The sequence below is a fragment of the Chiloscyllium plagiosum genome, unplaced genomic scaffold (genome assembly GCF_037043375.1).
Source record: "Chiloscyllium plagiosum isolate Xiang-an unplaced genomic scaffold, Cpla_swu_hap1 HiC_scaffold_2, whole genome shotgun sequence".
Classification (NCBI taxonomy): Eukaryota; Metazoa; Chordata; class Chondrichthyes; order Orectolobiformes; family Hemiscylliidae; genus Chiloscyllium; species Chiloscyllium plagiosum.
This window is the reverse complement of record NW_028270140.1, coordinates 32,128,604-32,155,689: the sequence shown is the minus strand read 5'-3', so window position 1 is coordinate 32,155,689 and position 27,086 is coordinate 32,128,604. Positions and strand designations below refer to the sequence as shown.

At 42.5% G+C, this 27,086-nt stretch overlaps 1 protein-coding gene across 1 annotated transcript in view; it reads left to right on the top strand.

Moving 5' to 3' along the window:
- ptar1 (protein prenyltransferase alpha subunit repeat containing 1) overlaps positions 1-17,528 on the top strand; it is a 36,644-nt gene extending 19,116 nt beyond the window's left edge. The window contains exons 6-8 of the mRNA XM_043716706.2: positions 1,575-1,788; positions 2,490-2,809; positions 16,668-17,528. Coding sequence (XP_043572641.2) covers positions 1,575-1,788; positions 2,490-2,809; positions 16,668-17,007 — 874 coding nt within the window. The 3' untranslated portion in view covers positions 17,008-17,528. The remainder of the gene's footprint in view (positions 1-1,574; positions 1,789-2,489; positions 2,810-16,667) is intronic.
- The last annotated feature ends 9,558 nt before the right edge of the window (positions 17,529-27,086 follow it).

The following is a 27,086-nucleotide window of genomic DNA, read 5'->3' as shown; positions in this document are numbered from 1 at the left end:
AGATTGGGTTGGGATATCTGGCCGGCATGGATGGGTTGGACCGAAGGTTCCGTTTCCATGCTGTACGTCTCTATGACTCTGAGACCTCTGGCATGTGGAGAATTGAATGTGGGGGACGAGCAAGAAATGTATTACAGTAGTTGAACTCATGAAAGCAGGAATGAGAGTTTCAGCAGCAGCTAAGTTAAGGTGGAAGCAATGTTGAGCAATGAAACAGAGGTGGAAGCAGGTAATCTTAATGATTGAGTTTGGAAGCTCATTACAGGATTACAAACAGACTGACTTAATCTTAGATTGTTACCAGGATGGAGAATGGAGTTAGGTGGGGAACAGAGTTTGGAAAGGGATTTGAAAATGATGGCTTCAGTTTTCCCAGTTTATCTCCTCCAACCTGTCACTCTGCACGATCAGGGCTCAGTGGCCACGTTCTTTTTGCTTGTGACACTAAATGAATTGTCTCTACTTGCACCTTGCAAAAATAATTGACACAATTCCAGGTCTATAACGTAATATTTAAAAGGAACATGGTGTCTGTTTGCAATCTATCTAATTATACATCGCCACCTTTAAAATTGTTGTTTAAAAATTACAATTTTTATTTACAATAGTGTCAAAGTCTAATTACTTAGTTTGACAAATGAAAGCGCTGCTTAATTTTGTGAAGTCCTGTTTTACTGTTTGTTTGCCATGTATTTAAATTGTCCATTGAAGAACCTTATCTCCATAATTCAGCGGTTGCCCTTGGGTGTTGACATCTTGAGCGAGACTGTGTAATCTTCAGCTAAAAGTAAAATTGAAGGCTGAGGGATAATTAACATTTGGGTGTGCAGATATAATTCAGCCACTCGGCACGTTGAGACTGTGCTGTCTGTTCTAAAGAAAAACCAGTTGGTTCCACTCCCCTATTTCCCCATTTTTCTCCAAGTATTAGTTCAATTCCTTTTTGAAAGCTTCTATTGAATCTGTATCCACAATGTCAACCATTGCCAAAGTAGGTTATTTCTCATGTCCTCCCTGATTCCTCTGCCAGTCAACTTAAATCACCCACTGGAAACAGTTTCTCTTTACTCACTGCATCAGAACCCGTCACGAGTTTATACATTTTTATCACAACTCCTCTTCGCCATCTCTGCTTTGAGCAGAACAACTCTGACATGTCTAGTCTTTGTTTACAGGAATTACAGTTACACTATGTAATAAATCTCTTCTGTGCTTTCTCCAGAGATTGAATATTCAACTCCAGCTGGAGACTGAACTGTGGCTTTTTATCCATTTTAAATTCCCTGTTTTCCTGCTCTGTGACTCTTCAAGAACCTGGGTTTAGTAACTGCTTTAGTAATCTGTCCTGCCTCATTCAGTGTTTGATATGCAAATGCTCCCAGATCTCTCTCCTCCTTGAACTCCTTTTATATTATACCATTTAGCTTCTCTTTTAAAGTTTTGGTTAGGAAGATTGAATTACTTCATATTTTTTTTTCTAAATGCTGCTGCATCTGACATTCAGGTTTCTAAAGTTAAGCTTGCAATATGCCGAGTTTAGTCTCTAATAGTTGTGCCATCTTTATTCCTAAAAGGCGTTGGGTATATCAGAAGGTTGTTCAAGAAGCCTGTCTTCCCAATTTGAGGAATAACGCCAACCTGGGAGTTCTGTCAACTGAACAAATGCATCGAATAATCCAGGATGAGATGGCAGTCTGCACTGATGCTGCTGGCAGGTACCCAAGCAATTACAATGCCTGGTCCCATCGCATTTGGATCCTTCAGCATGTAGCAAAGTGCAATCTTAAGGTACTCTCCTCACTCCTGGCTATAAACCAGCAAGCATTTACAGCACAGAAACGTGTGCGCGCGTGTGTGTGCGCATGCGCGTTTATTTGACCCAAATGGTGTATAATGGTGTTTGTGTTACACACGACCTTCCTCCCACTCCTCTTACCTCAATCAACATGTTCTTCTGCAACATCTCTCCTCCCCCGCCCCACTCCCCCAACCCTTCCCCATGATTACCCAGTTTCTGATGGACTTAATGCTGCTTTTTTTTTTTGCTTCATTCACTTCCTCTGGTTGTGAATTCCAAATTCTCACCACTCTCTCTTGTTAAATACATTTTTCCTGAATTCTGTATTGGATCTAAGAGTGCTAATCTTATCTTGGCTTTAAAAACAACGTGCTGGAAATACTCAGCAAATGTGGAGATAGAGACAAGATTGCTTTCTCATCAGACTTTAACATTCACAACCTGAAAGTATTATCTCTTTTTCTCCCCACAGTTACTGTCAGACCACCTGATTATTTACAGCATTTTCTGTGTTTTTATTTTCGATCTGGGTGTTTTACTTGGGTTTGTATGGATCGCTTGTTCTTGGGCTTTCACAGCTGGGAAATGTCTTCTGTACATCTACCCTTCCTCTTCTGCGGAATTGCGAATCGGTCTGCTCGAGTTGTTAGATTGTTGTTTCAGCTTTTCTCTTTTTTTTTTTTCTCCTCAGATCCTCCTTGACGAATTGTCCAACACCAAGTACTGGGTGTCCACCCATGTCTCTGACCACAGCGGTTTCCATTATCGCCAGTTCCTGCTGAAGTCTGTGGCGGGCAGTTCGAGAAATGCAGCCATTGCAAACGCTGGGGGTCTTGCGAGGAAGTCCTCAAGTAAAGACCTTTGTGCCAGTCAGTCCACACCTGTGAAGGAGGAGGGCGCGTCAGCAGAGACGTACACCGTAGACGTGCCCCTCATGATTGAAGAGGAAATGGAGCTTTGCACTGACCTCATTGAGTCATACCCAGGCCACGAAGCTCTGTGGTGTCACAGGTAAACTGACTGACTGCTGTGAACGAACCTTTTTTTAGTTTCTTTGAAGTTAGGATATTCTTTGAGCTTCTGTTGGAAGAGAGGGGAACACAGGTGAGAACAGTGACCATAGTCTTATTTCCAGTTCATTTAGCTGTTTCAGTGGTTGTGTTTTTAGGTGAGCACTATGGGCCAAGGCAAAATAACAGCATATCATTACCTCAGGGCACCTTGAAGCACTTTACAGTCGTTGAAGTATTTTCAAAGTGTGGTCACTGTTAGAATGGAGGAAACTCAACAACCAAAATTTATGCATTATCACATCCCAAAAACAACAAAGTGATAATGAACAGATAATCTTTCATGTTTACACTGAGGAGATACAAGTATTCTCCAGGCCACCCCAGGGATAATTTCCCTGTTCCTGTTTGAAATAGGTCACTGGGGACCTGCAGCTTAATGCAGAAGGTCTCTGACCGAGTGCCTCTTTGTAAAAACACTGCCTATCCAGGTGACCTCTGCCCCAGCCAGGAGCTGGGCAATGTCCCTCTTGACATCAGACAACATATCCCACAGGGGCCTACTTTCCCTGAAGAGAAAGGAGGATTCCTTCCCAACACGTCTTTAAACTCAGGAATACATTGGGACAGTCAGCCTACATTTGTGTTCCAGCGTCTGCATTGGGACAGCATCCTAACTCTGACGCACAACCTGAGCCATTATTCAACCGGGCACAATCTCTGATCAACCGATCCCAGTGAAATACTGCGGGAGTGCTGCACTTCAGGTGTGTCTTCTTTCAGGTGAGTTACTTAAACTAAGGCTCTCGGGTGGACGTGAAGGGTCCTATTTTGAAGAGCAGAGGCGTTCTGGCAAATATGTATCCCTCAAATGTTGCTGTGGTTGTTATCACGTTTCGCTGAGTAGGTTTGAGGGGCTGATTGGCCTGCTGACATGCTGTTTGTGGGAGATCCCATGCTGTCTTCCTAAATTGGAGGTGTAATGGACAGGGAAGAAGGTTACCTCCGAGTACACCGGGATCTTGACCAGATGGGCCAATGGGCTGAGGAGTGGCAGATGGAGTTTAATTTGGATAACTGTGAGGTGTTGCATTATGGGAAAGCAAATCCGAGCGGGACTTATACACTTAATGGTAAGGTCCTGGGAGTGTTGCTGAACAAAGAGATCTTTGAGTGCAGGTTCATAGTTCCTTGAAAGTGGTGTCGCACGTAGATAGGATAGTGAAGAAGGCGTTTGGTATGCTTTCCTTTATTAGTCAGAGTATTGAGTATAGGAATTAGGAGCTCATGTTGCGGCTGTACAGGACATTGGTTAGGCCACTTTTGGAATATGGCGTGCAGTTCTGGTCTCCTTCCTATTGTAAGGACTTTGTGAAACTTGAAAGGGTTCAGAAAAGATTTACAAGGATGTTGCCAGGATTGGAGGATTTGAGCTCCAGGAAGAGGCTGAACAGGCTGGGGCTGTCTTCCCTGGAGCGACGGAGGCTGAGGGGTCACCTTATAGAAATTTATAAAATCATGAGGCATGGATAGGATAAATAGACAAGGTCTTTTCTTTGGGGTCAGGAAGTCCAGAACTAGAGGGCATAGGTTTAAGGTGAGGGGAACGAATTAAAAAGGACCTAAGGGGCAACTTCTTGATGCAGAGGGTGGAACGTGTATGAAATGAGCTGCCAAAGGAAGTGGTGGAGGCTGGTACAATTACAGCATTTAAAAGGCATCTGGATGGGTATATGAATAGGAAGGGTTTGGGGGGATATGGGCCGGGTGCTGGCAGGTGGGACTAGATTAGGTTAGGATATCTGGTCGGCATGGACAAGTTGGACCGAAGGGTCTGTTTCTGTGCTGTACATCTGACTCTATTTATGGTGACTGCATTTTGAAGGACCTTCAGTGGCTATGAAGATCTGTTGGATATCCTGAGGGTTGCAAAAGGTGCAATAGCAATGTAAGCTGCTTTGATCACTGTTTGCTTTAGATCAGACTTTGGTGTCATGACCTCCAGTAGAGTCTTGTGCAGCAGCAGAAGCCATTTGTTCTTTTTTGGAATTTGTGGGTGTTGCGTAATGGACGACCTTGACTGCTCTTGCAAACAAAAAAGGGACGGTGGAAAAAATAGATGTAGTTCTAACTCACCCAAACACCACTCCTGTTGTCTGCCAAAGGTTTCCTTTCTGCTCGGCATCTGAAGTCTATCCACCTCCACCCCCATCGCCGCCTCCAACTCCTCGACAATAAAGACGTCACTCCCTCCCCTAGCATCCTGCTGAACAGTTCTCGTGCACCCCAAATCTTAACTCTGTTGTCTGTCACAGTCTGAAATGGGGTTTCAAGGGGGTATAATGTTTGGGAAGCAACTGCTTTCGCTCTGACTAGAATTGTAGCTCTTAAGCAATACCACCAGGTGGCACCAAAGTAACAAACTCATTGATTGCTTGATATAAGAATTAGGAGTAGGCCGTTCAGCCCCTCGAGCCTGCCCTGCCATTTGATGCAATCGTGGCTGGTCTCATCTCTGCCTTAACTCCACTTCCCTGCCTACGCTCTATAACCCTTCAACCCATTACTAATTAAGTACCTGTCTATCTCCTCCTTTTAAATTTACTCAATATCCCAATGTTCAGTGCACTTTGGGCTGTGAATTCTATAAATTCATGAGCTTTGAGAGAAGTAATTTCTCCTTATTGGTTTTAAATCTGCTAAAATTATGCCCTCATGTTCTACATTGTGCTGGATGAGGAAACATCCTTTCTATGTCAACTTTCTTAATCCCCTTTAGCGTTTTAGACACTCGGTTTTTTTTTTACATTTAACTTTGAAAGTCTCATGAAACAATTCAACGTTCTTTAGCAAAAAAAAAAGTGGCTCCCTAATCTCTCAATCATATACCATGTAAGAAGACAGTTCAGCTCATTATGATTGTACCAGTCCTTGGAAAGAGCTATCTAATTAGTCCAATCACCCTCCCTTACATTGCAGGGCTAATAAGCAAAAGTATTTCCCTGAAGCACTTACCTAATTCGCCTTTTGAAAGATAATATTGTCTGCTTCCACCACCATTTTCAGTCCGTGCATTCTAAATCACAACCTGCCGTGCTTATTTACGAGAACATTATCCTCCTCCTACCTGGGTTCTTTTGCCAGTTACCTTAAATTTGCATAACGTAAGCACTACTGTTTGGATCACCAATTCTGATCCAGCCTGTTAATCTCAGTGAAATATGGGTCCAGTGATGCATTTGTCACTTCAACTTACGGAGAAAATAATTGAAGTCAAGGTAACAAAAACCGTTTAATGTCAAATTCTTTGAATAAAGAGTTCCTTTCAATATTTTACACTGTTTTAAGGGTGAAAGTACAGGTTAGCAAGTACCTTGTTTGCAGCATCATGCAAGCTCTATAATTTCTATAGACTAGATGGACAAGGGCAACAGAGAGATGGGAACACCACCTACAAGTTCCCCTCCTACACCACTCAACATCCTGACTTAGAAATATATCACCATTCCTTTACAGTTGCTGGGTCAAACCTTGGTACTCCCTCCCTAACAGCACTGGTGTGCAAAACCAACATTTACCACCCATCCTAAATGCCCTTGAGAGGGCAGTGATGAGCCACCTTCTTGAACTGCTGCAGCCCACGTGGTGTAGGCACACTGTCAATGCTGCTGGGGAGAGAGTAACATGATTTGACTCCGTAACAGTGAAGGAATGGTGATATATTGCCAAGTCAGGGTGGTGAATGGCGTGGCAGGGGAACTTAGTGGTGGTGTTCCCATGTATCTGCTGCCCTTGTCCATTTGGTCTGTAGAGGTTAGAGTTTACCAATGATGCTCAAATATCCTCCGGGAAAGAACTTAAACTCTTCTGGATTTTAGTTCTGATTCAGGCCTTGTGAAGGTAGTTGCAATCCTGTACGATTGTCTGGAAAGGATTGGGGCCTTTGGGTTAGGTGTGGTAGGATTGAGTTAATGGGATTAGCAGGGCTTCTACCAAAGTCACAGCCAAACACTTTGATGTTTTTTTGTTACAGTCTCCCTTACTGCTATACTCTTTGTCTCTTCCCACCCCCAACTTTTGACAGTATCATTATGCTTAGAACCAAGGAGGAGGAAAAATAAGCACTCGAATTCCTTTAGCTTGCATGAATCCGTGGATGTTTAAAGTTAATGTAGGAAATATCTGACCTAGTGTTGCCCCTGAAAGCACTAACCTCCATGTGGTCTGATCCCCACAGTTGAGGACTGTTCCATTCCTTTTTAAAGGCAGAGGGTCAACATGCAACATCTTGCAAAGGCTCACTCCTCTCCGGGAGAAAAGATAAATTCCTAAAGTCTGAACCCCATCTCATCTTTAAAATCTGGACTCCTATTGTGACCAAGATAAACTTTGATAGGTTAAATGAATCTCCACTACGGCTAAAACAGTAGCTCGTGATGCAACTGTGATAAGTTGCTAATGTGCTTTATTTGAAAGTGAGTGGGCAATTTTGAATGGATAAAGCAGACTCTGTTGAGTTATAATAGATTCCGATGGGATATTTTTAAATTCTAATTTGTCTGGCACATGTTCATTTTCCAAACACAAACAAAATTTGAAAGGTGCTAGAAATTCTCAGAATGAAGGTGTAAAAAGGGAAAGAAAGAAATAATGTTCATCTTTCGGGATAATGCCAGTTATCAGAATTGGAAACGTTAATTGTAACAAATGAACAGAGTGGAGGTAAGAACAACAGCCATCACCTCTGGGGCCTCAATTATTATTTACAATCTAGTCAATGCCTTGGATGAAAAGGCCAGAATTGTAGCTAATTGACACCAAGAAAGTTAAGAAACTAGTTTTGTCAAGTGAGGACTGCAGATGCTGGAGATCAGAGTCGAAGGGTGTGTTGCTGGAAAAGCACAACAGGTCAGGCAGCATCCGAGGAGCAGGAGTGTCGATGTTTCAGGCATAAGCCCTTCATCAGGAATGAGGCTTGTAGGCCAAGGGGGCTGAGAGATAAATGGGAGGGAGCGGGTGGGGGTGATGGTGATAGGTTGGAGTAGATAGACGGGAAGAAAGATAGCTCGGTAGGACAGTTCAAGAGAGTGGTGCAGAGTTGGAGGTTGGATCTGGAATAAAGTGGAGGGAGGGGAAATAGGGAAACTGGTGAATTCCACATTGATCCTGTGTGGTTGAGGTGTCCCAAGGTGGAAGATGAGGTGTTCTCCCCCTCAGCATTGGGTGGTTAGGGTTTAACGATAAAGGAGGAGGCCCAGGACCTGGATGTCCTTAGCTGAGTGGGAGGGGGGAGTTAAAGTGTCCCACTCCATCCCCACTCCCAGATCAAGTCCTACACCGGGTCCTAGCTCCCAGCCAAGGACATGGTATGTTTTCACCATGCCCCCCACTCCAGACCTTCCCCTCACCTGAGGACGAATGATCAGTCCTCAACAAAGGCTTCACCTTCATCCCCTTGTGCTCTCGGATTGAGAAACCCGACCCGCTTTGTGACATTGAACAGTTCTTCTGCCGCCTCCACCTCCAGACCCAATGTTTTCCACCAGGACTCCCGCCCACCATCTGAGGACCCCTTCTCCCATCTCCAACATAGCCCGTCCACTTGCACATCCCCTGCTGGTCTGTTACCCACCCTCAATCTCTTCATTTCCAACTGCTGCCGTGACACTGACCGCCTCAACCTGTTTCCCCCCCCCCCCCCCCCCCCCCCCCCCCCCCCCCCCCACCCACTCCAACCTCTCACCCTCACAACGCAAGCTCTCCACTCCCTTCGCTCCAACCCCAAACTCACCATCAAATCATCAGACCAACTCACAGACAACTCCTCCTACTGCCCCCTTGACCACCATCTCCCAGACCATCCAAAACCTTGTCACCTCAAGGAATCTCCAACCTCATAGTCTGGGAACCCCGCCCCACCCAGTTCTACTTCTGACCCAAAATTCACAAACCTGACTGCCCTGGTCGACCCATTGTCTCAGCCTGCTCCTGCCCCACCGAACCTATCGGCGCATACCCTGACATCGTCTTGTCCCCCTTAGTCAGGAACTCCCCACTTATGTTCAGGACATCACCCATGCCCTTCATTACCTCCATGACTTCTGTTCCCCTGGCCTCCAACTCCTTATCTTCACCCTGGACATCCAGTCCCTGTACACATCCATCAGCCATGACCAGGGCCTCTAAGCCCTCTGTTTCTTCCTCTCCTGCCGACCCAACCAGTACCCTTCCACTGACACCCTCATTCAACTAGTTAAACTGGTCCTCACTGTCAATAATTTCTCCTTCCAATCCTCCCACCTCCTCCAGACCAAAGGGGTAGCCATAGGCACCCGCATGGACCCCAGCTATGTCTGCCTCTTCATCGGGTACGTGGAAAAGTCAATCTTCTGCAGCTACACCGACACCTTTTTCTTCGCTACATCGATGGCTGTGTAGGAGCTACCTTGTGCTCTCATGTAGAGGTTGAACAGTGCATGAACTTCACAAACATCTTCCACCCCGACCTCAAGTTCACCTGGACCATATCAGACATCTCCCCACCCCACCCCCCCCCCCCCTCCCCTTCCTGGACCTCTCCAACTCCATTTCTGGCAACTGACATAACACAGGCATCTACTACAAACCAACTCCAACTTTCTTGGACTACACCCCTCCCACCCTGCCTCCTGTAAAGACATTATCCCTTATTCCCTATTACTCTGCCTCTGCCGCATCTGTTCCCAGGAGAACCAGTTCCACCACAGAACATCCCAGATGGCCACCTCTTTCCAAGACCACAATTTTCCCTCCCATGTGGTCGATAATGCCCTCCAGCACATCTCCTCTACATCCTGCACCTCTGCCCTTGGACCCACCCCTCCAATCACAACAAGGACAGAACCCCCCACCCCCCTCCCCCAGTCCTCCCCTTCCACCCAACCAACCTCCTGATACACCACATCATTCTCCACCATGTCCACCATCTACAAACAGATCCCACCACCAGAGGTATATTTCTCTCTCCACCCGTATCTACGTTTCAGAGAGGCCATTCCCTCTGCGACTCCCTTGTCAGGTCCATGCCCCCCCCCCCCCCCCCCCCAACCAACGCACTCTCCCCTCCTAGCACCTTCCCTGCCACAGCAAGAAGTGCAAAACCTGCACCCATATCTCCCCTCTTACCTTTGTCCAATGACCCAAAGGATCCTTCCATATCTGATAAAAACTTACCCGTACTTCCACACACGTCATTTACTGCATCCGTTGCACCCAATGTGGTCTCCTGTACATTGAGGAGACAGGATGCCAACTTGCAGATAGTTTCAGAGAACATCTCTGGGCCACCTGCGCCAACCAACCCCACCGCCTTGTGGCTGAACATTTTAACTCATGCCTCCCATTCCGCCAAGGACATGCGGGTCCTGGGCCGCCTCCATTGCCTAATCCTAACCACCCGACCCCTGGAGGAAGAACTCCTCATCTTCCATCTTGGGAGCTTCCAACCACAGGGGACCAGTGTGGAATTCACCAGTTTCCACATTCCCCTCCCTCTTATCTTATCCCAGTCACAACTTCCCAACTCAGCACCGCCCTCTTGAACTATACCACCTGTCCATCTTCCTTCCCATCTAAGCGCTCCACCTTCTTCTCCGACCTAGCACCTTTATCCCCACCTTCATGTACTTACGACATTCCCAGCTACCTTGCCCCCCCCCCCCCCCCCCCCCCCCCCCCCCACACACACACTTTTCCCCCACACCCTCCCCACCACCTCCTCCCATTTATCTCCCAGCCCCCTTGGTCCATAAGCCTCATTCCTAATGAAGGACTTATGCCTGAAACATCGATTCTCCTGCTCCTTGAGTGCTGCCTGATTGTGGTGCTGGAAAAGCATACTCTTCAGTGTTGTGAAATAGGAGTAAAAAGTCTGCATGGGAATGGAAAAGTGAATGGGCAAACATCTGCCAGATGGAATATAGAATGAGAACTTTTCCATTTTGACAAGACGAGTAGCAAAGCAGCACGTTGTTCTAGTTGGACAGTGATTGCAGAATTCTGTTAGACGGATCTGGGTGTTTTAGCACATGAATCACATGGTTACTTTCCAGACAGGGCGAGTGATTAGAATTGGGTTTTATTGTCATGTATTTTCACGTACAGAGATAGAAGGTACCTGTGTACAACATCTTAGCAAGGGAATGTTGGTGTTTATCACGATATGTAATATAGGCGTAGGGAAGTTCTACTGGGGCTGTACAGGATATTGGTGAGACCAAATTGGAAGCACTATTTTTCATCTCCGTATTGGAGAAGCAGTTCATGGGCACGGTGGCTCAGTGGTTAGCACTGCTGCCTCACAGCATTAGGGATCCGTGTTCGATTCCAGCCTCAGGCAACTGTCTGTGTGGAGTTTGCACATTCTCCCCGTGTCTGCGTGAGTTTCCTCTGGGTGCTCTGGTTTCCTCCCACAGTCCAAAGATGTGCAGGTCAGGTGAATTGGCCATGCTAAATTGCCCAAAGCGTTAGGTACGTTAGTCAGAGGGAAATGAGTCTGGGTGGGTTACTCTTGGGAGGGTTGGTGTGGACTTGATGGGCCGAAGGGCCTGTTTCCAGTTTGGGACAGTATGCTTTGATATTTAGAAAAATGATAAATGATCTTATAGAAATGAGATCTTGGGGGGGAAAAAATTCTGGTTGGATACCAGGAAAACGTTGCCTTCTGAGGGAGATCTCAATCCAAGAGCACGTGGTTTTAAAAACCAAAAGGTCATGTTTTCAAAACCGGCGAGGATAACTCATTTCGAGGGCTATTAATCTGTATTTTCTGGGGAACAGAATTTCAATGAAGGCTGTCTATTGGAACTTAATCAAGACTGAGTTGGATAGATTTGAGATAGGCAAGGGAGTCTAAGGTTATGGTGGGGGTGGAAGTGAGGCGGGGTAGGCAAGGAAGGGGAGAGAGATAAAATGGCGCTGACACAGACTGGAAAGTGGAATTAAAGCCCCAACTGAATCAGCCATGACCCTTTCAAATGCCAGGACAGGCTTGAAGGGCGAAGTGGAAATTAGGAAAAGGAATAGGCTATGTTGTTAAAAGGAAAGATCTGTAATGGGATGGAAAACCAGAGATTTAAATGACAGAAAGATGATGGTACACGTCAAAACTATTGGTGATGGGACAATGATGGAGATACCTGCCATGTAGAAGCATGACTGACTAACCTGTGAGTGGTTGCTTGTGAGCTTGCAGAAATGATGGGGAGGGAATTCCTTGTTCAAAGTCATTCCATGCCTGATCAAGACATGCAGCATCTGAAAGGGAAGGACGGGAAATCATCTGGGAGCCCCACTCGCTGTCTGCACCATTGGTCTTCTCTCGAAGTCTTATAACCGAATGTCAATTGCTATCCTTCATAACCTAGGAAAGTAGATGCGGATAATGTGAAACTAAAATATCCAGCAAACATTTATTCCAGTTAACTATTGTCTACAAGTAATAACATTTGCAGGAGACAGTGAGGTCTGCAGATGCTGGAGATCATGGTTGAGTGTGTTGCTGGAAAAGCGCAGCAGGTCAGGCTGCACCCGAGGAGCAGGAAAATCAACGTTTCGGGCTGGAGCCTTTCATCAGGAATGAGGCTGGGAGCCTCAGGGATGGAGAGATCTGCCTGACGTGCTGTGCTTTTCCAGCAACACACTCTCAACTCTAATAACATTTGCAAGCTAGTATTGGACTACCTAGTTTCAAGGAGCAGAATGTTTCCATTAAAGTGTCACATTTCAAGTGATCCTGGTTAAGGTGGTCTGACACCTTTTATACCCACAGGTCACATGCTTTGGTACAGTGACAATCTCATGGGCATATCTCTTAAAGCTGTACTGACTGTGACATTACAGAGCCCTCACCTCCTGCTCCTCAATCCCTTCCCAGCCTTCCTGTGCCTGAAATCCAGCGACGGGGTGGGAATTGTATTGGGAGCAACCGCTGTCTCCCCACCGATGCTGCCATTACAGTCGAGCTGCTGGGCTCTGATCAGCCTTCAGCTCGAAGGTAAAACCTGCTGCTCACTTGTTAACTGCCAGGGTGGCATTCTTTCTCACAAGGAGACAATGTAGGATCTTTGTCAGTCCTCCACACGTCAATTGTGTCTGGTCATTTGGTCAGGTTTATCAGTAAGCCAACAAGGCAATTAGTCTTACACTTGCTCAGTTACTAGTTTGCATCACTTCAACACTGGGTATTATGCAGTGGCTGTATTCTCACACTTTCATTCGAATTTACCTCTTTGTCTGTTTCGAATATCTCGCTGTCACAGTTTGTTTGATAGCTCCTAGCTTTATGTGAGCCCACATTCCTCTGATCTCTATTTCCAAGCATCATTGTTACTACATAAAATACCAATGCTGTGAGTCAGAGGTGTTTGTAAAAGAATCAGCTGAAGGGTTGCCTCCAATGGTTTCAATGGATGGGTTGCACCTGAACTGGAGGGGCACAGATATCCTGAGTGAGAGGTTTGCTGGAGCTCTTCAGGAGGGTTTAAATTTGGCAGGGGTTTGGGAACTGGAGCTAATGATCTGAGGATGGAGTAGCTAGTGAACAGCCAGATACAGCATTCAAACAGTCTGTGAGGAGGGATAGATGGTTGAAAGGGCAAAATTGCAGTCAGTGTAATGAGTTGAAGTATCATGAATAACGGGGATGAACTTAGAGCATGGATCAGTACTTGGAACTATGATGTTGTGGCCATTACAGAGACTTGGATATCACAGGGGCAGGAATAGTTGTTGAATGTCCCAGGGTTTAGATACTTTAAAAGGAATGGAGCAGGAGGTAAGAGGTGGGGCATTGCTAATCAGAGATAGTATCACAGCTGCAGAAAGGGAGGTCATCGAGGAGGGTTTGTCTACAGAGTCCATATGGGTGGAAGTCAGAAATAGTAGAGGAGCAGTATCTTATTGGGAGGTTTTTTTCTCTACAGACCCCCTACTAGCAGAAGTAACAGGGTTGTTGTCATGGGTGACTTCAACTTCCCTAACATTGATTGGAACCTCCTTAGTTCAAATAGTTCAGATGGAGCAGTTTTCATCGGGTGTGTGTGGGAAGGATTCTGACTCCATATGTAGGTAGGCTAACTAGAGGGGGAGGCCATATTGGATTGGTGCTTGGCAACGAACCAGGCCAGGTATCAGATCTCTCTGTGGGAGAGCATTTCGGTGATAGGGAATTGTGAACACTGACCTTTCACTTTACTCATGGAGAGGGATAGGAGCAGACGTCATGGGAAAGTATTTATTGGGGGAGGGGGAATTGCAATGCTCTTAGGCAGGAACTGGGGCACCCAAATTGGGAACAGATGTTCTTAGGGAAATGCTTGACAGAAATGTGAAGGTTGTTTAGAGAGCACTTGCTGATAGAGCTGGACAGGTTTGTCCCACTGAGGCAAGGAAGGGATGGTAGGGTGAAGGAACCTTGGGTGACAAGGGATGTAGAACATCCAGTCAAGAGGAAGATGGAAGCTTACATAAGGTTGAGGAGGCAAGGATCAGACAGGGTTGTCGAAGGTTACAAGGTAGCCAGAAAGAAACTGAAGAATGGACTTAGTAGAACTAAAAAGGTGGCATGAAAAAGATTTAATGGGTAGGATTAAGGAAAACCCCAAAGCGTTTTACACTTACGTGAGGAACAAAAGGATGGCCAGAGTGAGGGTAGGGGCCGTTCAGGGATAATGGAGGGAACTTGTGCCAGAGTTGGGGAAATCCTTAATGAAAACTTTGCTTCAGTATTCACTACTGAGAGGGACCTTGTCATTTGAGAACAGCATGAAACAGGCTGATACACATGAACAAGTTGATGTTAAGAAGGAGGGTGTGCTGAAAAGTTTGAAAAACATAAGGATGGATAAGTCTCCCAGGCCAGATGAGAAATGCCGAAGGTTACTACAGGAAGTGAGGGAAGAGATTGCTGTGCATTTGGTGATGATCTTTGCATCCACTGGAGTAGTGCCAGATGATTGGAGGGTGGCAAATATTATTCCCTTGTTCTAGAAAGAGAATAGTGATAATCCTGGGAATTACAGATCAGTCAGTCTTGCGTCTGTGATAGGCAAATTATTGGAGAGGATTGTGAGAGACAGGATTTATGATTACTTGAAAAACCATAGTTTGATTAGAGATAGTCAGGATGGCTTTGTGAGGGGCAGGTCATACCTCACAAAACTTATTGAATTATTTTGAGGATGTGACAAAATACATTGAAGGTAGAGCATTGGATGTGGTTTACCTGGATTTTAGCAAGGCGTTTGATAAGGTTCCCCATAGTAGGCTCATTCAGAAAGTAAGGAGGCAAGGGATACAAGGAAATGTGGCTGTCTGGATACCGAATTGGCTGGCCCATAGAAGACAGAGGGTGGTACTAAATGGAAAATATTCACCCTGGAGCTCCGTGACCAGTGGTTTTCTGCAGGGATCTGTTCTGGGACTTCTGCTCTTTGTAATTTTTATAAATGATTTAGATCAGGAAGGGGAAGGGTGGATTAGTAAGTATGTCGATGACACGAAGGGTGGCAGATAGTGTGGAGGGTTGTTGTAGGTTGCAGTGGGACATTGACAGGATGTAGAGCAGGGTTGAGAAATAGCAGATGGAGTTCAACCTGGAAAAGTGTGAAATGATTTGGTTTGGGAGTTGAGTACAGGGTTCCGTGTCCATAGATGTCTCAAAGTTGACAGCAAGTTGAAAGGGTTGTTAAGCAAGCATACGGTGTGTTGGCTTTCATTTGCAGAGGGATTGAGTTTAAGAGCCGCGAAGTTAGGCTGCAGCTCTATAGAGCCCTGTTTAGACCACACTTGGAATATTGTGTTCAGTTCTGGTCGCTTCATTATAGGAAGGATGTGGAAGCTTTAGAGCGGGTATAGAGAGATTTACCAGGATGTTGCTTGGACTGAAGGGCATGTATTATGAAGAAAGGTTGAGGGAGCTAGGGCTTTTCTCATTGGAGCGAAGAAGGACGAGAGGTGACTTGATAGGTGTACAAGATAATGAGAGGCATTGATAGTGAATAGTCAAAGATTTTTTCCCAGGGCAGAAATGGCTATCACAAGGGGGCATAATTTTAAGGTGATTGGAGGAAGGATTAGGGGAGATGTCAAAGGTACAGAGTGGTGGGTGCGTGGAATGCACTGGCAGTGGTGGTAGTAGAATCAGATACATTAGGGGCATTTAACTGACTCTTGAATTGGTGCATGGATGAAAGTAAAATGAAGGGTATGTAGGATAAAAGGCCAGCATAGCATCGAGGGCCGAAGGGCCTGTACTGTACTGTGCTGTACTTCTATGCCCTGTGTTCTAAGAGGGGGAAAATGCAGTCTGCAAGCCTCTACAGCTTGCCATATTTATTAAGGCATCTTCCTGTTTGATTCCTACTATTTCCTGCCATAACCACAAAGGGTTAACACACTTCTTTTGATCTGAGCACCAGCTGATTATTAGTGCGCATGAGGTAACGCAAGCTTTGCCATTGTTCCTAAATCATATTGCAAGAATAGGTTCAAGGATAGGTATATGTAAGTATACCCATTGTCACGCCACTTACTCCTGACTGCAATCTTGATATGATCTCACAATTTATCCAGTCACAAAACATGTGATCTGAGAAATCTTTTCAATGAACGTTGAGCATTTGAGTATCAAGGTACTTTTAAACTTCTGGAATGACCAGACGTAACACCTGTGATGTGCTGTGCTACATTAAACGCACTATGTAACTGGCAGCTGTTGTTGTAACTGATCCAGTTATATTTATTGCAGAGAGCTGCCAAGATAATCAGTAATGATCTCACGTCCTGCAGGTTTTAAGCATCTGTTTTTCTGCCCTTTGCAGGAGGTGTGTTTTCTACCTTTGGCATTGCTGGAACAGAGAGCGTCTTCAGGTCCTGTCTGATCCCAGCAAGAGGAGCGATGGAACAGTGGACAATGTTCAGATGGCCACTTCGGACAGTTACTCCTTTCAAGGCATGGATGTTGATGGTGTGGCTGACACAGCCAAGCAAGGCTATACGCAGGAAACCAAGCGCCTCAAACGTGGCCCTTCACTAGACTTGAACAGCTTGCTGGAAGAACACCGATTCATTGATACAATCCTAGCCAATTGCACTAATATAGAGCAAGCCAGATTTGCTAGTGCTTACAGAAAGTGGTTAGACATAGCTATAGGTCAGTAGTTGAGTCTAATTCAGATGTTTTTAAATTGGTCTTAAATCCCATTCCCTCACACAAACACTCACTCACATTATTCTGGTTTAAGCAGCTATGTTGCATGGCACCTTTTTTAAAGGCAACATTCATACTTTGTGTTCAATTTAAAGGGTGTACTCACTGGAACTTTTTTTTAATAAAGCTATGTTTTATGGAGGTTTGTTCAACAGAAGTGAACTTGCAAATTGAAATGTTACACATTTTCAAATCTCAATGTTAGAGAGGGACTTCTCACTTTAAGTATGGAAATATGTCTAACTTTGTGCATTACCCATTTTTATCTCTATGCTTAAGTGATTAATCAAATGGCTTTTTCTTGGTAAATGTAACTGTGAAAATTGGTTATTTTCCACACCTCCCAAGCAAGAAATCAGACTTGGCAATTTTTTGTTTTTTTTTGTTTTGGTTTAATCCCATCTGAATATATGAAGGTTTAGTTAACTCATCACCGTTCTATTTACATACGTAATAAAGAATGGTTCTTGTTCAGGAGTTGATTTTGGATAATGAAATAAGTAGGCAACATGTGACTCAACTACAAACGCAACTCACTTGCTGAATTCAATGCCTAACTTGCATTGTGAACAGTCTCAACTGAAAATTGTTGGGCAATCTGGATAGAGTATTGGCTATGTAACTGACAACATAGCATTTGGATATATGGGTCTTTTTTTCCAGTTGAGAAACTATGACTAGTCAGATCATACAAGCACTTGAGTATCTGATTTACAGTCTGTATCAATGACTTGAATGAAAGAAGTGAGCATACCGAAGCCAGTCTCGGGGTTGGTACAAAAGTTGGGCAGGCAAGCAAATTGTGGAGGACGGAAGAGTTTGCGATGTGATATAGATCGGATAAGTGAATGAGCAAATACTTGGTAGGAGGAATATTAATGGAGGTTCTCTTATTGGAATATTTGATGGAATTCTCAACCCAGGGAGAGATGTAGCGATTAGGGCCTGGAAGATATTCAAGGCTGAATTGTCAGATTTATAACCTGTAAGGAAGATGGGTTTTATGGGACATAGGCAAGAAGGAATATCTGAGATGGAGATCAAGTCTTATTGAATGGCGGAGCATTTGAGAGACCATATGCTCTACCCTTTTGTGTTTTCTATTTCTTTCCTCTTTTAATCCTACACAGATGTGACTTTTTAAACACTAAGTCAGGTCAGCACGTTGAATGTTGAGATTTGGAGGGGGTGGGGGGGGAGAAAACTAATCTATCCAGGTAATCTGTTGCTGCAGCAGTCCAGTGAACAGTAAGTGCCTCATTATAGAACAGTATGGTGCTCGTGTTGGATCCATTATACGTGGCATCTAAGTCTCCAATTTCATTCTTCTTTTCTCCCCTGTTCGGTACACCTTTGCTAATGCCTGTAAAGCTGATATATCTGGTCTTGTTCAAAGCGGGACTCAATCAAATGTGTCAAGGATTGAAAAGAAAAGCTATTATTGAATAAAGGGTTGCAGTTTGCTGATGCTTTAGCTGCAGGGCAGAAATTCAAGGGGACTAAGGTGTAGAGAGTCTGCCCTCTCCCCTCTCTTCTTCTAGCTCTCTCCCCCTGACTTGAAATTCAGTGATAAACTGACAGACACAAAACTGCACCTCAGGACTGCAGCTAGATCCCTGGACCCATATCAGTTGCTGTATATTTTGTGTGTGTGTGTGGGGGGGGGGGGGGGGGGGGGAGAGAGGTTCCCTCCCTGCAAAGGGCAGCCTCCACAAATAATAGCCCCTTCCAGCCACTTTATAAACTTTCCAAAACACGGGCTTCCCATCTCTGCCCGTGTCTTATTTGCACAACCATATTATGGTATTGGTAAAGTAACATTGGGATCAGTTTGAGTTCTTCGCAACCTCCATTATTTACTTATTTGTGTGTGGTCGACTTTAGGTTCCCATCTGGTTTTATGGTGTTGCGCCTGGAGTTGTTGGCACTGTTGTTGTGAGCTGGGTACTCCCAAAGCTATTTTACATATCACCCTCCCCACCCCCATCAAAACCAGACCAACAGGGCCATGTAATATCCGATGTGGTCTTTTTGTCGTCATCCTTCCAAGTGGGACACATCCCAACCAATGAAACGGGAAAACAAGCAATCGCTTGTAGTGTACGGATCCAGTTTAATGAGCTTAAAGCACAATCTTAAAGGAACCGTGTTATCTACAATTTTCCCTCCTGTCCATTAAAATCTAAGTGCAGCAGAATTAGAGTGAAACAGCAGGGAGGGGGAGGCCATTCTCCTGCCATAACTGTCCTGTGCTTTTGAAGAAACAATCCACTTAGTCCCATTCTATTTTTCCCCATTGCCCTGATAAACACTTGAAGGAGGAAAAAAGACAATTCCGCTGTGAATTTTCTTTGAATCTACTTTCATTACCCTTCCTGACTATGCAGTCTAGGGCATCGAAATTGTAACCTGTATGAAAAGAGAACTTCCCTCATATCCCTCTCTTTTTTCTGTTTACATTCGACTCCTAATTTGACCAGTGACATCTCCATTACTAATATTAAATATGTTTGTTCTCCTAAAAGTTCTAAAGTTTGTTGAGTTTTGTTTCAACTTGTACACTAAACGCAAAGCTCACTCTCACAAGAGTGCTAAATACAAACTCCGATTTCAAATTCTTTCAAAGGAGACAGGTTCTTCCAACAGCAGATGTTATTTTGCGCCATTTATAATATAAGAATATAGTTGTAGCTTGTGTCTTGTACAAAACCATCCTCCCATCGTTTTTTTATTCATATTAGCAGGTCATTTCAGTGAACAAGTATGGTTTTAGTTTGAACATGAGCAAATACAATTCCCTGATGATGTAACTGCTTATGAGATTGATTCTCACTTTGCTTTCTCTGTCCTGTGAAAACAATATACCATAGCCTAGTTCCAATAACACGTAGCCTTATTGTTTAAATCATTGGAATTATTGTGCTGTGAAGTAAATTGTCTTTATCTTGAGTGTTGCTGAAAAAAGACATTTGCTGAGGCTTTTTGTAATGTAGTTGTTGACAGTTCTCAAGAAATATTAAAGGGGAAATGCCATACTGTATGAAAGGAGAGTACTGATTGTTGGTAAGTGATTTCTAGTAGAGGCATTACCCTAGAGAATGTACTAGTTAAATGATGACTGCCAGAACCCACCATTCCTAGCTTAAACTCAAAACTGTGTCCAACATTTAGATGTGATTCCATGAGTGGATAACAATTAATAAATACTCCTGTCGGTGTGAAGATTTTGCTGAAACTAATATAGGATTGTCATTTGAGCATGCAGTGTGATGCACTTGTGTGTACTGGAAGCTACACAAATTAAAATACAGGATTTTGTACTTATTGTTGGAAAGAACATGTAATATGTTCATCAGTTTCAATACTATGACAATTATGTGACAGCTTTCTATGGTTCGTTGAACAAGGTGTTGCCCTGAGAAATCAGACAACCTGCCTGATTTAAAATTTCAGTAAAGCTTGGTAATTAACTGCCAGTCATCATCAAACTTGCGTTCACCTTGGCACTATCCTTACCAATCAGATTCCACTTAACAACTGATCATGCTTCTCTCACACAGTATGAGCATTGTTTCCATCACCTTGTTGCTTCTTACAAACTGTCCTAATAAATAAAGTTGAAAACCTTAAAAAAAAAAGTATTTTCAGCAGTACTCAAGTTCATAACCCTTTTGGACTATAGCTATCCAGATGTTAGGATTACTAACAGGACGGTTGAACATAAAGATGTGTGGATTAAATTAATGTGGTGCACTTTAAAGTTAGTCCAATTTACAAATTTGCTTTGTTTTAAATTGTAATTGTACAGTTTATTTTACAATACAACACAAGTACGAGAAATGGGAACAAGAATAGATCATGCAGTTTGTCAAGCCTGCTCTGTCATTTAGAATGATTGTGACTGATGTGAGCTTTGACTCACTTTCCCACTGATTCCCCATAACTACCATTGAAGAAAAATCCCTCTATCCCAACCTCGCATTCAATCTTTGACAAAGCATTCCCAAAAGCTAATATAGAGACTTTCAAGCGTTCCTACTGCGCTGAAAGAATTAATTTCTCCTTTTATATCAGTCCTGAATAGTTGCCCCCTTTCCCTGGGACTGTATCCCTGTGTTTTAGATTCCTGACCAGCCAAGTTACCTCTATGCTGCATCCTTTTCAGAATCTTGTATGCTTCATTAAGAGTGCTTCTTCTAGACTCCAGAGATTACAGACTCAAAACAAATGCATAATCTGAAGGTGGCCATTAAATTGTTTATGTGAAAATAGAAAGCAAATGTTTAGGTTGACTCTGCGGATGTTCTTCTGTCTCAAAAGTAGCAAGAATAAATTGTACAACACTGCAAGGTGCATGAGTAGAAAGTGCTGGTGCAATGACAGCATCATGACTGCTTCAGTGTCATTGAAATGTGACATGGATAATAGAGTTCACAGCACTAACATTGCACCCACTGAAAGTTCAACATCGATATACTCAGCATATTTTTAGTACAGACACTATCTTTGATATATAACTTGAATATAGTGTGTATATGCTTTAAAATAGAAAATGCATTAATGCCAGACCAGTTAAGTGTTTCCAGCATTTACCCTTTTATATATTTCAGGTTTCCAGCAGTATTTTGCTTTTGTAGTAATTTTTGTTTGTGACCCTTCTATAGGATTACTACTTGAAACACAACTCTACAGCAAATTAATCTTCCCCCAAAAAATGTTTTCAGGGAACATTTTCTTACAAATATCATCTGTTCTGCACATCTGTAGGAATATCTAAATGGATTGTTTTAAAGTTGCCCTCACGTTTGACTTTCTTTAATTTCTGTAAGATATTGTGAGCCATGTGTGGTCCCTCTGTGTGCAATTTCTGAAGACATACTAAAATGGTAAAATTGTTTTTGTTTGTACAGATCTTTAAGATAATAAAGAAGCAATATTGAAATAAATCTCACTTTAGTACTGTAACAAAATTGGTAACTGATCTTGGCAGCTTTATGGCATTAAGTTGTGCATTATATAGTCACACAGTTATTGCTGGATAATGATGCGCATTATTTTGCCTGTTGAAAGATAGCAGATTTGTCTTTCATTGGAATTTATATTTGAGTGGGCTTTCCACAGTGCCAGTTGTATTGAAAAGTTAATTCTAAGGTTGATGCACGCCTATTAGTGAATTTAATTGCTTTTTCAACTTCTGCTAACTTTCAAAGAGTTGTGTATTTCTTTTATGGCCTTCCTGCAAATATCAGTGCTCTTATCCATGTGGGTAACTCCTACAGGGCTAGGGAAGCGGGCAAACTAGGAAGAGTGGCCAAATATAGTTTGGATCCTTTTACATAAAGAGGAAGAGGGATGTTTATAGTTAAATTAACGCAGATTGTTTGAAGCAGGTATTCTGGTTCTAGGGACTAAAACAAATTACTGAAAACATTCTGCAGGTAAGGCAGGATCTGTGGAGAGAGAAACAACATTAATAATGTTGTTGATAATTTTCATGTTAGAACTTAAGAGGTTGGATGTAACCGGTTTTAAGGTTAAGAGTGAATAAAAGGTGTTAAAGAACAAAAGGCCTTGGTAAATATCATCTAAAATGTAAGTTTGGATGACAGGAGATATTAATTGAGAGAAAGAATGGTACTGCAAGGCAAAAAGGGATGGTAATGGGACAAAAAAAAAATGAAAGACAGAACCAGAGGAGCTGCTTTCTCGAATAAAATGGAAGCAGAGGTTATGATTCAAATGGAACCTGATACTGAGGCTCAAGGCTAAATGCTTGATTGGAAGGTTAGCATTAGTGTTGCCTGGGGACCAATAGGAAAAAGGATATTGTATTTTCCATAAGATACAAAGTTACAAAAATGTAGTTTTCATTCAAACCACTTTTTTGAACCTTGTTCATACTTAGAACTTAACAAATACAGTTAATAGAGGAAAGGTTCATGAAACCGTTTTGGAACAGTTGAAAGAAGATGGTTTTAGAACTTATTTTGGTGGTTTGCTGTTTGAATAACTAATTCAAGTCAAAGAAGAGAAAATAGGATCTTTATTTTAAATTATCCATTGGAGCAAAAGTTTCCATTCTGACCTGTTTAGTTGTACCAACTTCATACAAGAAATCCTGGCAACTAAATAGGTTCTCTGTATGTTTTAGTAATACTGCATGCTAGCTGTGTTCCAGTACATAAAGACAGAAAATTCTGTAGAAACAGCCTCAAGACACAATAGTCCTATGCAAGAGGTTTTGTTCTAGCTATCATTGTGTTTGTGCCATTGAGTAGCACAGAATGCTATTGTGCTGCTGTCAAAATTAGTATTGTTACATGGCAATGACATTTGTTATTTATTATTAGGTGTGTTTTATACCTGTACACAGATTTCAAATCCATATTTGGAAAGTGATGTAGTTATTACGTTGGATTGTAAATTAACTTTCTATTTATTCTGTAGTGGAGATGCTTTTAATAAAATGTTCTCTGTATGATTTATCTACTTGTAACTAATGGACTTATTGTAATTATGAAAGTGCTTTAATATGTAATCTGTTAAAAGCTTTTGCACTGGTCTGCTCATAGAAAATTGTTTGAGTATTACAGAACTACACCCTAAAGCAGTGCTGCTTTTTACATCATCCTGCACTAGCAATTGTCATATTTTGTTCGTCTGACTGAAACCATAGAACTATTGGGGGGAGGGTGAGGGTGGTTGCCTTAAGAGGATTTTGGAAAAGAGACAAAGAACTCATTTTAACCTTGCTTATGTTGTTTTATTTTTTTTCCCCAATTTTTTTGGATAGTCTTGTCATTGAATTTGAAAACCTCGTTGGAAATCTTAATCTACAACTCCAATACGTCTTCCTGAGAATTCTTTCCAGTGTCTTAACAAAATAATGGAAGCATCACTTTAGTGCTGCCAAGTTTTACAAACATTTTGGGAAATTCTGTTTCTGATCCAGACTGCAATAACTTGTGACACAGTCAACATCACCAGTTGAATCTTGAGCAGAAATGTAGGTTTTCTTTTTAAAAAATGTTAGGATCTACCTCCGACAGAACCAACATGTTAGACTTTTACTAAATATCAAATTTTTCGAGTTGAAATAAATGCTGGAGAAGGAGGACCGGTAGCAAATGTAATATTCTCCTCTTCATCCATCAGAGATGAGGAGACTGTTTATCTTCTGGCATGTAAGATAAATCCAAATGAGGTGCTGGGATAAAATGTGTTAGATGTTGTTAGTTCCGTGTCATGGTTTAGATATAAATAAATATCTCTGGTAACATCAGCAGGCCTGTTTGCTGCAATGTTTCCTAACCAAGGAATGTGCAGCACAGGAATGTGTCATTCAGGACAACCTGCCCATGGTTTATGTCCACATGCATTTTCTTTAATCCCTTTTCATTTGAACAGCATATCTCTTCTATTCCTGGCTTCCTTATCTTTGCCTAAACTGCTGTTTGCTCCAACAGTTTCTGACATACATCTGATTAGCACCTTTAACAAAAATATCTCGCCTATGAGTAGAAACCAATAGGACTTCTACAGTTTAGAATTAGAATACGGTTTATTGTCACATGAACCCACATGAGTGCAGTGAAACGTTTACAAAGCCACCACTTACTGAGCCCTCTTAATTACTTTTGTACTTATGTATAGTATCTTAGGAATAAAGAAAAATCAAGAAATAAAATTAACAAGTTCAGCATTACAGTCCTTCACACCATCATAGGTACAAAGTACTTAGGTACAAAATTTTAGGAATAAATTAGAAAAATAAAGAAATAAAAAGTTCAGCATTTCCTTCCAGCAGACCGTGCCAGGACATAATCTCCAGTCCATGTCAAGCTCAACCTTATACTGCACAAAGGATGCAACCCTGCCCTGGGCACCAAGTTTAGTTATGTCTCATGTCTGGGCCATTGAAAGAAACCTGTTCCATCACAATCATAACAAAAACACACAATGATCCTTCAAAGCTAAGTTAGCAAAAGAGAACGATCTGACAAAGGTTTAGACTTTGTTTTAATGGATTGATTAACACTTCCAATTACCAAGGCTTCCGGTCTTTGTTTGAAGGGCTACATCCCAAATCCAAAATGTTGAGTCTTTAAAGTGTCACAAATATCATAACACAAAAATTTATTGTTGTCTTCCTTCCATCTTTGCAAGATGGTGGATATCAAATCAAATCGCTTGGGGATGGGGGAGATTTAGGTGGTACAGCTTTGTTGATGGCTGAAGAGATCAATCTATGAAAGGTTCTGCCACAAGTGTTGTGTATGAAGTGGTTATCAGGTTTTTTTTTTAGCCTTAGTGACTGTTGAAAAATAGTGACTGAGCATCATGGTGGTGCATGCAGATCTACAGATGATGTTGACATTTTTCCTCTTTCATCAGTTTATATCTACATGTTGTAAATATGGATGTCCTTCATATCAGAAAAAAATGAAAGAAAGAACTGTGGATGCTGGAAATCTGATATAAAAACAAAAATTTCTGGAAAAACTCAGCAGTTCTGGCAGCATCTGTGGAGAGAAAGCAGAATTTTGTATCCAGTGGTCCTTCTTCAGAACATTAGTTTCTGGTAATGAAGAAGGGTCACACGACTTAAAATGGTAGCTCTGCTTTTTCTCCACAGATGCTGCCAGACCTGCTGAGTTTTTCCAAAGCAGAGCAACCATTTTTAATGACCAGAAACTAACGTTCTGAAGAAGGACCACTGGACACAAACTGTTAACTCTGCTTTGTCTCCATAGATGCTGTCAGAACTGCTGAGTTTCTCCAGCAATTTCTGTTTTTGTTCCTTCATGTCAAATGTGTAAGCATCCTTGAGGCAGAGCTTGGGTGTCTTACTGGTCTTCTAGCTCCAGCTGTCTCACTAGGGCAGAATATCTTTGGATATGCGTTTTTCTCCTGTCGTATCTTGAGTCAGCAAAGTTACCTCTGCTTAATGAGTGCTGACATTCTCAGGATTTCTCTGTTGAGGGCATTTTGAAAAACAAACTATTCCTCATAGCCAGGCAATTAAAATGTTAAACAAATATTGAAATGACTGGAAACATGCAGATCAGTTAGCATTTCTGCTCAGGACAAAGCGTTTTTTGGTATCCTTCAGTAGTCAAAAATCAAATGACAAACAACTGAATTCACAGGATCAAAGCCAATGAGGGAGTAATAGCTGTGTGACCATTGGATGCTGAAATAGATCCTATTTGTCAAATAGTGGAAAGAAACTATACCAAACCAAAAGATCAGCTAAAGCAGTAAGAGGCGAAGGAAGAGATTTAAAAATTCAAAACCCAAAGTCCAGCTTTCAAAATATCTGATCGATATAATGGAGTTCATCAGTTTTGGAAAGAGCAATCAGTAGCTCAACAAGCAATGATATGATCTGATGTAAGGTCTCCAAATATTAATTTTTAAAAACCATTTAAATGGAAATTTGTGCAAATGAGGATCATTGCTGTTCGCGGCTTTTTTTTGTTTCAATTGCAAAATAGAATCCAGATTTTGGTTGAAATGGAATCAGCTTATCTAAATATCTTTCACAAGAAACAAGGAGCAAGGGTAAAGGGACATTCTTGAGCAAGACGGTCTCTTGTATTCTGCATCCTGCTCACTCCCGCAAGTGGACCTCACATACTATATGATTTGACCTTCATCTTTTTCTGCCTACATTAGTTAAATCAATGTATGGATGAGAGACTGAAGCCTAGGATGCTCATGCTATGCACCAGATATTCCATTGGCGCTGCCAGTGAATTCACTTGTCCTGAGAGACAGCAGATAGAATCAACACATCTTACTGAAACTAGATTTAGACTTCATATCAATAACTGCTTTGTTTACACAAAAATACATGAATGGAAAGTATGCAGTTTTCACAAGAAGAATATATTTATCTGTGCAGAATTTTTTGAAATACTATCATTATGCAACTTATTATGTAACTTATGAGTACTTTCAGTAGTTGAACCCTTTGAAACTAAGTTGGTCCAGACTCCAGATACACCAATAGTGGGCATTAAAGTTA